The following is a 13715-nucleotide window of genomic DNA, read 5'->3' as shown; positions in this document are numbered from 1 at the left end:
CAGATTACAAAGAGTTCACACAAACCTGCTTTAACACAAGGCTCTCCATCGTAGACTGTGACGTTATTCAAGATGGCGTTTTCTTGGACAACAGTGACTCCATCTGATGTGACGTTCACAGATCCAGCAGATGACTCAGCAGTAATTGTAACGTAATAGGTCTAAAAGCATAAAACACTCATATGTTTTGTATTCTATTATATACAATATACAGAGGACATTTGGATGCTTTAATTACATATGAACTTTGTATGAATACTGAACAATATGTTTTCCAACATAACAATATGTCGTCATAAGTAGCCTTGAAAATAGCATCCCCGTATTTGCACGAGCTTATGTTTATTTTATAACCATATCAATCAGAACTGATCATTTAGAATTGTGTATACATTCTTTATCCAAAGTTGTACAATTTAATCAATAGATTTATCAATACGAAATTGGACAACTGAAAATAAAAGCAAGTACATTAAAAACATAATATTTAACATCTAAAGAAAAGGAATGTATACAATGTCACTTTATAGTCGAAAAACAAACATTATTAATAAAACCCAGAAAAATTGATATACTTTGAATGCAGCTAAAGAGAGTCCGTTCTCAGTGTGAGATGTATTTGTTCCAACGTCCTTGTCTGGTACTATATCTGAAGCTCCAGGTGACGTTCCAGCTCGAAATCGATAGGTCACACCAATATATGCATGATAGAAACCTGTCCATCTAGCAGACAAACTATGGTTTCCAGATGTGAAATCAATGTCTGCTATGTCCTAAAAAGAAGCATCTCCTTATCAGGGTTTTTTTTCAAATACCGCTAAAGTAGGATCCAACGATTTTGAAATAAACCTTTCTTGTCAAAATCACAAATTGATTGATATGATATGGCCGTGTTTAATATTGCGATTTGTGATAAGATTTATTGTACTTACGATGAAAAAATTCCCAGTATTCGTCTAAAAATGAAAATATATTAATTTCACGAAAATTTTCAAAAATAGGATGACTATTTAACGACTACTTTTAAGATGTTTTTGACGTCATGTATATTATGAAACATGCTTATTGACAGAAGAGCTTGTTTTAAATCCATCGATAAACAATTATGAAAGATTACCTCTACATCCATGACAATTCCAGTTGAAGGAAGCTGAACGTTATGAATGTAAGGATCGGACACACCATAAGTTATCAGTCCTGCAGCATTCTCTGCTTTCACAGTGACGTAGTATGTATGATTTCCGTGCAGTCCCCACTCTGTGTCAGATATAGGAATGGTTGTACATGTTGGTGGCTCTGTTTTACTACAGCTGGCACCGGCCATAACTGGGGAGTACTTCAGAACCTCGGTGCCTCTTGGACTATGACCTGTCAAATTCCAATGAAAAACATAACAAAAAATTCCACTGTTACTTGGATATCAATCCTTTAACTTTACTATCATCTTGTAAAGTGTATTCAGTGTGGATTACCAAGAGCAACTTGTAAATAAAGAGGAAATGGATCGTCTGGGTCCTTAAAACTACCAATATTCCAGGATATTAATAAGTGACCATTATCATGGCTGACAGTAATGGGTGGAGAAAACATTGGTGGAGTCGTGTCAAGAAAACAAGGTCCAACCGACTTGAAATAAAAACAAAATTAAAAACAAAACATTCAAGTCAAAATCATTGATAATCACAAAAAGATACTTGTCTGTGTTAAATACTGTGGTTTCATTAATTTTCGTGGGTATCAATTTTCGTGGATTTTCTGAAAACCACAGTTTCAAGGATACGTAATTTCGTGGCCACTGATCCTATCAATACAAAATGTTAGTTGAAATTGAACTTCAATGAACATTTAATTTCGTGGATCAACTTAACAACGAAATCCACGAAAATTGGTATTCAACGAATATTGATGAAACCACAGTACGCTGTCCGTTATTTTTAAAGACACTTAGATTTAGTCATGTTTAAATCAAATACCTGAATGCCTATGATGTTTGATTTGCTGGTTGTTTTAATGATGAAATAGAAAGGTTTTCCTTCTGGAAGATCCATGTGCATCAGATGAATATGGCGGTGTTGTTTGGAAGATCTGAAGGTCATGATATCTGGAGCGGTACTTCCCGAAAGTGTAGATAATCCAACTTCATAATCGTGGATTAACGTTTCATTTGAAGACCAGGATAATTTAATCTATATAATATGTTCCTTATTACAAGTTCATATAAAATGAAAAGGGACTTTAGGTAAGAAAATACTAGGCATATTGTTATATTAATAGATATATGATATTTCACTAGGCTGAGGTTTTGCCGATGATTCAATGATGATACTATTCAATAACATTATGCATGATTACTTACATTTGAGGATTTGGAAATCATTGGACTTGTTACTAAGACTGTTGCTGATGTGTTGGCACATACTATCGACTCATTAACTTGAACAGTAGACCCATTCGTGTAATATTCTAATGGGAACAGTTCAATGTTGGACAGAGGCACAGCTTTGCTACTGGTAACGAAAATTGTAATCTTTAAACCTTTGGAAATATTTCATGGTATTGACAACTTTAACAGTAGAGAAAAAACAGAATTGTTCTTACACACAATCTGGTGTTGGGTTATGAATTAATCGTCTGTGTCTGTTTGTTCCGATGACCCAGTAGTTTGTTCTCCCCACGTCTGTGACTAATCCCTCTCTTACATGGGCATTACTTATGTCTATCTCAGTCACATAAGGAACATCTGTGGTGACAGTGACACCGTCAGAACAAACTGGGTCAGAGGGCTCAAGAGCACGGTTATAGGCGACCACGCAGGCATAATACGTTCCTTCTAACGTAACTGTATGGGAGGCATGCAGCGAGTAAGTTTCCTTTGCCTTAACATGAATGAAACAAAAGGCTTGTTTAGAGAAATTTTTTAAAATCTATATGTTAATATAAAAATATCATTTTAATGCAATTATTACAATGGAGCTGTTGGAATCAAGCTTGAATTCGGATGCGGGAATGGTCTTGGTATCAAAACCATACATGTAAAACATAACACCGCTTTCTTTGTCAAAGAAGCCATCCCAGTAAGCGTTCAGGGTTTTGCTTTGTTGGAAGTCTATCTCGTCAGTTCCTCTGATGCCGTCTTGAACAGTTCCGGTATGTGGCGGTGATATATCAATAGATATCTAAAAAATAACTTTCATTGTAATATTTTTTTGATTGCCTGAACGAATCTATCTACATTAATAACATAAATTGTATACATGCGTCACAATGTGACGTGCATAAAAAGCTATTATACTCTGTCCCAAGTTTCTGATTCCACCACTTTTTGCTTGATATTTCGATTAGCCTTAATACTTTTTTGCCCAAACTACTTTCGTTCACTAAAATGAAAAACTGTTCAGATTGCTAAAAGTATCTGTTTTGAAAGGCCAACTCTTTCGCTTCAGGTTTCAATACACAACCAAACATGGAATATCTTCAGGGACCCTGAAATAACCCCGATAACGTTGAAAAATTTTGCGAAGTATTTCGAGGGACTTACGAATGGAGAAAAGAGGTAAACATTTGTCATTATAAGACTCTGTAAGAAATCTGTTTTCGTTCCTGTGAACTTTTCCGAGTGAAAAAAATGACACTGCGTCAATGAGGATATCTTCTTCTTTTTTACCTTATATCTACATGTATTTCAATCATATTTCTTCCACAGGTATGTATACTTTTATTATAAATTGTTGAAATGTGTTGGAAATCATTACTTGGGACAGACTATAATCCACTTGACGTGACATGAAATTTTGAACAAACTAACAATATTTTTTTAACTATGCGTTTGTTTTCTAAAAGTAGTAGTACAAAATTAAAAAAAAGAAATAAATCTTATATTTACCTATGTATTATATAACATAGGTGGAATTTATTTTTTAACTTGAATATTGAATGGCTGGCATTGTTTCTGTGTTCTTTTTTAACAAAAAGTGCACTTTCTCCCTTTTCTTCTTTGTTCAAACACTGTAAATCGCGCCTTCGTGTGTGGTGCATTCATAAACTGAAAGTCGCGTCATTTGTTTGATTTATCAACAAGAAGTAAATTTAGAGATATTAAGCAAATAAGGATAACATTGTTTATTTATAAAAAAAAAAAAGAAGGGTAAAACGCTTCACCTTCTTTGTCAACAGAGAAGATAATAAGGCTATGTTTGTAGCCTTAACCTCCAAATAATAGTCAGAGTCGTGCAGACCAACGTCCTTTCCATGAATTAGCCCTCCATCTCTTTTAACTTCCGGTTTTATTTGAAAATGTTTATGAAATGCTCCCCAGTGGTTGGTTTGGTAACAATTCGGTTCCCTACTGTAGTTTCCATACCTACGTAAGCATTCTTCTTGATGCTGTTTGTAGAAATAAACTAAGTTTGTATAAATAATATATCATTTAGTAATTTAAAGAAATATGTATAAATTATGGTGATATCTTATATACTAGCAGCCCTTACCTCTGTAGACCCTTGTGCAAATAGATCTTCGTGGCCATGAATAATTTCATCGCCTGTGACATTATCATACAATCTCCAATAGATACTATCTATACCACTGTGATAATCATATGCCATCCATTCTATCCTACAATTTGAATTAGTGGGTTTTTAATATATTGATATCATATTTGATATATTTTTATCATTAACACTCTTCAGTTTATTTCAAATTAGGTATTCTGCATCAACATTTAAAAATGAATTACGTCATCTTTGTGAAGTCCTCCAGCCTATGCACACTAATGTTAAACCTGTCTCCTCTTGTCAGCCAAAGATTCTTGATGATAGGGGGAGTAGAATCTCTATATATTATAAGCGTATCATTTAATGTTTTGTTAAAGATATCCTTTGCAACTACGGTAATATGTGCCTTGTCGCCATCAGACCAATTCATAGTCAGTATTTCCGATTCTGTACTTATATTTTGCACAGAAGTTAATGGTTGATTGTCTTTTAACCCTTGCCCATCGTAAACAGAAAACTCTGTCAGAAAATCAACACAACCTAAAAGAAAGTAAAATTCAAAACATAGAACTTTGTACACGTCTTAAGATACACTTAAAAGATTGCCAAGGAAAGTGTCCGGGGATTGCATATTTTTACTCTGATACAAATTATTGTTCAGAATTAGTTTACCTCATACTACGCAAGTTGTTTATACTTTTTTTTTGTAATGATCTTTGAAATGAAACAGTAAAAAATTAATATCTCTATGAATTTTTATTCATCTATTCAACAATAATAAATGTTATCTTTGATATAAAATATATATTAAGTTGCAGAATGCCAATATAAATATTTAAGTTGTGTTTATAAAATCACTCAGAAATTAAGTTTTGTTCGTAAGAAATCAATTATCAGAAGGTAAGTGAAAATGTTTCACAATATCATTCAGTTTTTGTTTTTTCATACGTCTTGTATAAGTTAATTGCATGAATAATCTGTAATGACAGTAATGACAATTAAACACAAGACTGTTGTTTAAGTCATATAAGTGGGGATAAATTTTTATTGATTAGGTAAAAATCACAGTTTAAAGCACAGGTAAATTTGTAAACAATGATTAAGTAAATCCAATAAGATATAGAATAGTGAGCTTCAATCAGCATTTTATTTCGTGAATCAAGTCAAAAACGAAAAACGCAAAATATTGGTGTATAACAAATATTATTTAAACCTTAGTAATCATTAATATGCAGAGTAAAGCTATAAATGAAATATGAATTACCGTGCATATTGTTGATTTTTTTTAAAGATCGTCCTCCGTAATGGTCGTCTAAAGATTCAGGAATGACTAAATTAGGCACGACTTCATTTAACCATTTGTTTTGGTCATGTAATGCATTCCGGAATCTCCCAGACCAAACAACGTTTACCAATGTGGTATTATGTACGATCCATGTGAAGTTTGTCTTTGGGGATCCAGTTTGTACACGGGTAACAAGGAAGGGATTGTGTGAAACATGTGAATTGCTGTCATACAACACAAGACGCCTTGTAACTTTGTAGTTTCCAGCTTTGTCAAAAGCAATTAAATGTATTGAATACAATCCTGCTGTCCCTGGCAATTTCAATTGCAGCTGAGAATAAAATTCATTATTTTTTAAAATTAAAAAAAAGTTTACCAAAAAAAATTTAAAACTTGTTCCCAGAATATCACGGTGACGTATTTAGAATTTATGATTTATGTTACCGAAGTATGATTGACGAAAATAGTTCCTGTTCCATTTTCTTTCAGGGGACCAGTTTCTGCAAGACTGGATTTTTTCAAAGATATGGGATGAATTTCATAATGATATTCAAGTAGTCCTGCCAAGTCGTCCTGCCAACCATCCCATGATATTGTGATAAGTGGCTTAAATTGAATATAAAAAATAACCAATTACATGTACAAACATAATAAGCATGCTTCACCTGGGTAAATATACAAAATAATTTTCTAACACCTAAAAAACCAAATAAACTGGTAACATCAAAGGATGTAGTTTATTTAAAACTTGTCTGCCAAAGACTAAAAATAAAGCAAAATATTTTGAAACGTATTTGAAAATGCTATTTATTTTACTATTACTGCATTAATTATCTTACGTTTTCTGTTAAATCGGCTACTGTTAAAGGATCTGAGCAATTATCTGTCATTTCTTGAACTTCAAAACAATGATAAGGAAAGATGAAGTCCCATCGATAAACATATTGCAATGTTTTAGTTGTCCCTACAAAGTGATGGGTTTCATTTGCATTTTTTTCTCTGTTTTCAATAACCAGGTGACCTCCAAGTATGGCCTCAAGAGTGAACGTCAACCTAGATAAGAAATCGTCTTTTCAGAAATATGTTCAAATGGATATTTTGGTTATTTTTAAATTTGAATTGATAAATTGAATTGTTTAAGAAAATTGTTTAATTTTTTTAATATTCATGTGTTTAAAATTACTTAAATGGTTGTAAATAAAGCATTCACAGTCATAGTAAATGTTGGATTTTTGTGATTTTTTTTCCTTTTTGTTTCTGTTTTAACTTGATTTTTTAATAAGTTTATATTTAAAATTTAGAATTAATTAATAATTTTTGTTAAAACTGAATTGTGTTTATCACTATCCTTGTATGGATACATTTCTTTCATTTTTCTTCTCTCTGTCTCTCTCTCCTCTCTCTCTCTACCCTCTTTCTCTCTCTCTCCCCTCTTTCTCTGTCTTTCTCTCTCTCTCTGTCTTAGATTATTTTTAGATTATTATTATAAATTGGTTTTTAATTAGATTTTTATTTCATCTTTTAGTTCTAGCTTACATTTGTTACATTATTTTAATAGGTACCAAAGTCATGTTTATGAAAAACCATTTGTGCAAATAGGCTTTATTTAGTTTTGTTCTTGTGTAACATTTAAACGTTAAAATATCTTTCACATCTATGTACAGAATAAACGCACTTACGTGTCACCACTGCTGAAGTTAAAAGGTTGTGAATTTGACTCCAGTAAAAACATATTTTGACAATCAAATGCAGATGTTGGTGGGGTAACATTTGAAGCTTTCGGACACTCAAAAACGTCTATTATATTGACTTTTTTTGGAACTAAAATGTGAAAAGAAATAAGTAAGCAACAATTGTCAATTCACTAAATGTTCATTTTTACTATTTTAAAGTTCTTGAACAAGAGTGTTTCTTTTGTAAATTTGAATAAATTAATTAAAAATGTATTTCATTACCAAGACTATATTACAAAACCAAACGGTTTGTGTTTTTAACAGGAAGTAAAAAATATTGGTTATAAATTTACGAAAAAAATACATTTAGTTCAACTTAAAACACTTAATGATTTCAGGAATTAAAAAAAGTCTTCTTGTTATTCCTACAAAAATACATAAAAAACCTCCTTTGTACCAAAAGTTGACAGGCACCCTTACTTATCATAGCCTTATAATGAGAGCCATCTACAGTATAAAACTGGTGCCTAATCTCAATTGTATAATAGTACGATAATAATTTCTTCAAACGCGGCAATGTTAAGGCGTCCTGATGCTAAAATACGGCTTGAAAACGATATTATTTGAATCATCGCAAAAATACTTTGACCGGGAGTTTTTCTTAAAATCTATGCATATATTGACATCGATGTTAAACATTATATTTGATGCATTTTTGTGACGTCATATGTTTTTTGTAATTACGTGACGGGCGAATCCTAATATTGCAAATGATCGATTTAAAACGCATCGGCGCAGGTGATTAATGACATTAAATCATACATATTTTTAAGAAAAATATGTATGTTAAATCATATACTTTGAAGTTCTTGCTTGTGAAAGAAATAGATATTTCGTTTATGGAAAATATTGCTGAAACATTCCACAAAATAATCAAAATAATGCACATTTTACTAATCAAAAGCGATTTACAAAATATTAGGGTAAATCTGTAGGTTTTACCAAGCACGATTCACATTTGTACCTATATTCTCTACCAATTTTACGTAAAATATTCTAAAATTGTATTGATCTGGTTTTACAGGCATTAAAATTTCTTCATTCAGTTGTTTACACATATAAACCAGGGTGAGTTTCCAAACCACTAGTTTATAAATAGTCTTTTACTTCAAACGAAGCTTTAAAACTGCCGATTATTTGATACTGATTTTTAATATGAATGAATTTTGTACGTTTAGCATCAACAGCAGAATCTATGTAAAGGATTTTTAATATGAATGCATTCTGTACGTTTAGCATTAACAGCAGAATTCATGTAAAGGAACCTTGCGGTTTTATAGAGGTTTGATATGATACACTTTTAACGTTAAGATACACTCCCTAAGAACTATCAACAGGAATGCAGAATGCAAAGTTAATTATGACGTCATATCGTATGAAGTACAGACAAGTGACTTTCTACACATCGCTGTAAAATCCATCGGGAAACCTTAAGGAAGGAGTCTTTTTTGGTTTTGGACTTGTCAAACGTAAATTGGATTAATTGTTCATTAAATCAAAATGAAAGGAAATCAAAATAGTATATTTTTCTTTCTTTTTTATTATCATACGACTTGGCATAGAAAAAGTAGTCAATGTTAAGAATCTAACAAGGACTATATTTTTGGTGTAGTATTGGCGTAGGAATATAGCACATGTTTCGCAATTCAAAATTGCTGCAGATTTATGAGTCTATTTTAGCATTTTAAAAACAATAACATTAATGTTGGATTTTTTTACTAATGTGAACTAATGATATGATACTTGGGTTTCAGAATATGTTTTCAAAATATGATGTGTCTATCAAATTACATTTCTATAAGTTTTTTAAAACGCCCAATCTATACATTGATTTTTGTGAAAAAAAATCACTAAAATCAGTTTTTCTCTCTTAAAAATGGTCAATATATTAGCTTTTCTGTCAATTTATATCTTTATATAAAGTCTTTATAATACATAAAAATTAGAAATATTGGAAGCATAAAAATATAATCAAAATTTCTTCAAAATTTAAGAAAATTAGAGGAAATGCGGGCTAAGCAATATCAATTTTAGTGTAAATATTAATTCCAATTCAGTAGTATAAGCTGATAGACATTTTGATATTCTATCTTTTTATGGAAGAATAGAATCTTCAAATCTTAAACAAATGTCTACAGAACTACAAAGAGCTACACTTATTTTTATCATCCTTTACATTGAAGAAAAAGGTAATGACCTTGACCTGAACTTTATGCGAAAACAAAAAGGTCCAAATTGATTAAACTGATAGAATCATTTTGTAATAAGATCCGTTTGACTGTCTCAAAATTTCATAAATTTCTTATTATAGGAAGTATGTTTGATAATGAGAAGACTCCTTCCTTAACATGCCCGCGAATTCCATCCCTTATTGTACATGTATAAAGCAGCCAGCCATCTATTACTATTAACCTGTGTGTGAACATTTTTTATAGTTAAGATTTAATGTTTCGTTAATTAGACCATTTTGGCAATGTCCTTGAAATTTTGCTGCATTAGATTTAATTTAAAAAAAAACTTGTGGGACAGATAAAAATTGATCACTACATTGTAAATATGTATTGTTTCTGTTCATTAATCGCTTTCGAGCATAACTTACCATAAGTGACATTAATGATTGGTAAGGATGTGTCATTGAGACCATATGTTGTACCATTAAGAATGTTGGTGTCATTCAACAAATCCGTCCTATTAATGACTGTTTCTACAACATTTATTGTTGTATATGTATAGTTTAACGTCGTTGATGCTTCAATAATGCCGTAAACAAACTGTTTTATGTAGTGGTTGGGGTCTGTATGGGGTTTCTCCTTCAGAACATATTTTGCCACCCATTCGGTTTCTGCTTCTTTCCATCGTTTGGAATTCGACCAAACAATGGGCGAATTCTCTTCCACCAGATTCATATCTGATGGATTTTCAATCGTTAAGTGGTTTGCTCTCAATTTAAACAAATTTGAGAGAATATTGGCTTTCTCCGTCACTGAAAAATGAATACATTATCAATACAAGTAAGAATTTAAGAAAAATATTTGGAAGTGCTTTTATTTCGACCTTTCCACCTTTATATCAAATTTTCAATTAAAAACAAAATTGTCATCGATTTGTAATTCACACACACAGACTATGCAGTTTTTCCCAGTCAATCATATCATATTGTATTTTTCGACCCAAGTACCATGGGTTTGTCCCCATACATGCACTATTGAGGTGGATCATGCTTAGAATCTGACTAGGATTATTTTGTGATTTCCTTTCAATAAAGTTTAATTGGCCCCCAATTCCATCTCGCCAAAACAATTATTATCTCTTTAATTATTTGACCTGGTTTTTTAATAAGTTTGAAAAAAAACTTTATTCAAATTGTTTGACAAACACTTATTTTGATTGTAAGGTTTTTGTTTCAAGTTTGGAGGCTGACTTACTCTTTTCACAGTGTTTCCCAGTAAATCCTGTCACACATTTGCAATTTACCGCTAGTCCTTCATCACAGTAGCCAGGAAAACATCTCGTGCTGTCCGATCGCCATGAACAAGCCTCTAATTAGAAACATCAATGCTTTATACTCTTAAGTCACACTTAATTTAATATATTGAAATGCCATCAATTATTCCTTAAATGTTACTTTTTAAACTTATACAAATACAATTTGTATTTTGTATGCTACATACTGATGTATCTCATTTTAGTCTTTGTCACTTTGCTAAAAATAAATACGAAGGGTACCATTTAGGTTTCAATATGATATTTCTAGTATTCTTATTTTACTAGGAGCTGTATTTAAGGTTGTTTTTTTTTAAATATTTTTCATGATTGTAACGTATATATTGATTGTTTGTAATGTACGTTTTGTTTCAAATTATCTACAAACATAGCCTTTTGAGGCAACGACTTTAATTTAACTGCATTTTTGTTGGAGTTATGTACCTATTGTTCCGTCTAGCTCCTGTGTGCAAGGGACTCTCAAAAGCACTATTTTCCTACAAGTTGTTTGGTAATTTTGAGTAACAGATGAGAGTGGGCCATGTGCAATTGCCAGATATACACCTTTCTGTAAATTCTGGGGGAGCATTTTCAAGATACTTTTGTTATTGTTTGCAAGTCAATATATTTAAAACTGACCTTTCACAAAGATTTATGTATAGACAGCCCAAAGAATCTTCTAGTAAGTTATAATGTTATTTTAACATTTTAGTGATAAACATCTCCAGCTTTTAAATCTACTCTTAACTCACAGATGACCCATTATATCTTTAAATTAGAATTTAAAGAAGATGACATGTGGAACATGAAATGATTTATGATAAATAAAACAACGTTAGCAGAATGTTTGATTTTCTTTCATGTCGAGCAATATCATAAAATTGATGTAAAATGAAAGCAATTGAGAGAGAGAGAGAGAGAGAGAGAGAGAGATTTGTTTAACTTTTAATTACGTTCACAACGCTTTAGGTTATCACTCCGAATGTAAGCTTGGTAGTATGGCAGATCTCTCACAACTCCATCACAGTTTGCACAGATCGTTGATGAAGCGGTTTCATGGCAATGCATCTCAAGGCAATTTTCTATCTTTGGACACGCTGTCAATATTTCGTTTAAATAAGGACTAATTAAGTTAAAGTAATGAATGTCAAAAATTTGTAAACATTATAAGGGTGCAAATTTGTTCACCAAAAACAACTCTGAACCATTTGTGTGTTGGTACATGTACTAGTAAAACAGAATGTTAATAATGCACCATATGTAAAAGAGCACTAATATAATATTTTGTACAACAAATACATATAACGCTTTGCAATTTGGTTTAAAAGCAACGTAACGTTTGAATAAGAGAATCTACGTTGTAAGCCATTTTCATTGACAGACCATTCAAAAAAAGTTTTAAAAGATATGGGTACTATTTTACTAAAGATTCATATATTCAAATAAACACTTTTCTTAATCTTTTTCTTCTCTAGAAATCCATTATTCATTACAAGTAATGATTTTTCAAAGTGGACAATTTGAACAAAAATATACATTTCAGATGTTAGAATATCAACCAACATCAGAAATTAATCGCTAGTGAGAAGCTCTCTTACACAATTGTTTTATCGCCCCACCTTATCTACACACCCTCTTTTTCGTCTCAAAAAATACGTACGTGTGCATCTAGGTCCATTGTTGAAAAAGTATTTGTTACAATTCACACAATTATCCGGGCTCATACATTTTCCTTCTGGGTGTTGCAATGAAGAAGGTTCAAATCTTGTCATCACCACTTGTACCTGATTACATGCCCCAGTAGGATTTGTTCTTCCATTACATATAGCTGTTTGCAAACAAAAAACGTTAAAATATGCTTTAAGTCACGATCTGTATATCAATATGCAATATACAATATCATAGCTGATTATCAGTATAATTTCTTTTATTTGAAATCCATCTCAAAATTTCTATTCATTTATTTGCAGACGGACCAAGAAGCGTAAAACGTTTGATACTTAATGTGGGTCCTTTCCAAATCAACTTTAGACAAAAAAAAATTATCATGGACCTATCGCTAAAAATTTAATTGAAATATCAAATATTAAAGCAGATACATATACAAACCATATGGGCATGATGAACTCCCACGGGAACGCCACCCAGGTACACACTGGTATTTAGTTTGGTAATGAGTGCTTTTTTGCAAATTACAAAAAGAAATTCAGTTTTAATTTTAACATCCTTTAACATATATATTATAAACAGTACTAAAATGCGACATAGAATAGAACAAATATGTTTTGGTAAAAAAAAAAAAATTTTGCTGTGTCTTGTTAATCATACCTTAAAATGAAGAACATACGACACGTATTTACCTATAACTGGAGCATCTACTCCAAAGCCCACATCTGTGGTAATATTTAGATTGGTAGGAAATTGTAACTGGTTGAACATTTTGTCTGTAAATAACAAAAATGAAAGACTTAAATTACATAAAACATTTGACATGTTTAATCAATTGTATCTTGAAGTGTTTCATTGGATGTTTTAAGTATTAATTTTGAAGTAGAAAATTATTTTTGCTCATATCATGAATGTGTGTTTAAGAAAAGTCATTAAGATGGAACTAAATCAGTTGCTTGTAGATCAGACAATGTGTGGTTTATACGAAAGTTGAAACTGCCTTTTTCTTAAAGGAGTCAATAAATAGTTAATCATTGAATATATTAAAGTGCG

The 13715-nt window shown here is 31.5% G+C and overlaps 1 protein-coding gene across 2 annotated transcripts in view; it reads right to left on the bottom strand.

The window, feature by feature from the left end:
• The window catches only part of LOC128183064 (uncharacterized), a 35111-nt gene that overhangs the window by 13335 nt on the left and 8061 nt on the right, over positions 1-13715 (bottom strand). For both annotated transcript variants that reach the window (XM_052851888.1, XM_052851889.1), the window contains exons 2-23: positions 13355-13438; positions 13104-13174; positions 12655-12822; positions 11948-12091; positions 10937-11050; positions 10111-10494; positions 7458-7599; positions 6618-6831; positions 6223-6384; positions 5758-6109; positions 4736-5033; positions 4488-4614; positions 4159-4383; positions 2967-3176; positions 2599-2876; positions 2357-2507; positions 1974-2186; positions 1473-1626; positions 1118-1368; positions 933-956; positions 576-773; positions 26-161 (exon numbers count right to left, since the gene is read on the bottom strand). In XM_052851888.1, coding sequence (XP_052707848.1) covers positions 26-161; positions 576-773; positions 933-956; positions 1118-1368; positions 1473-1626; positions 1974-2186; positions 2357-2507; positions 2599-2876; positions 2967-3176; positions 4159-4383; positions 4488-4614; positions 4736-5033; positions 5758-6109; positions 6223-6384; positions 6618-6831; positions 7458-7599; positions 10111-10494; positions 10937-11050; positions 11948-12091; positions 12655-12822; positions 13104-13174; positions 13355-13438 — 4100 coding nt within the window. The remainder of the gene's footprint in view (positions 1-25; positions 162-575; positions 774-932; positions 957-1117; positions 1369-1472; positions 1627-1973; positions 2187-2356; positions 2508-2598; positions 2877-2966; positions 3177-4158; positions 4384-4487; positions 4615-4735; positions 5034-5757; positions 6110-6222; positions 6385-6617; positions 6832-7457; positions 7600-10110; positions 10495-10936; positions 11051-11947; positions 12092-12654; positions 12823-13103; positions 13175-13354; positions 13439-13715) is intronic.

The sequence above is a fragment of the Crassostrea angulata genome, chromosome 5 (genome assembly GCF_025612915.1).
Source record: "Crassostrea angulata isolate pt1a10 chromosome 5, ASM2561291v2, whole genome shotgun sequence".
NCBI classification, from domain to species: Eukaryota; Metazoa; Mollusca; class Bivalvia; order Ostreida; family Ostreidae; genus Magallana; species Magallana angulata.
This window is presented reverse-complemented; position numbering and strand designations above follow the sequence as displayed.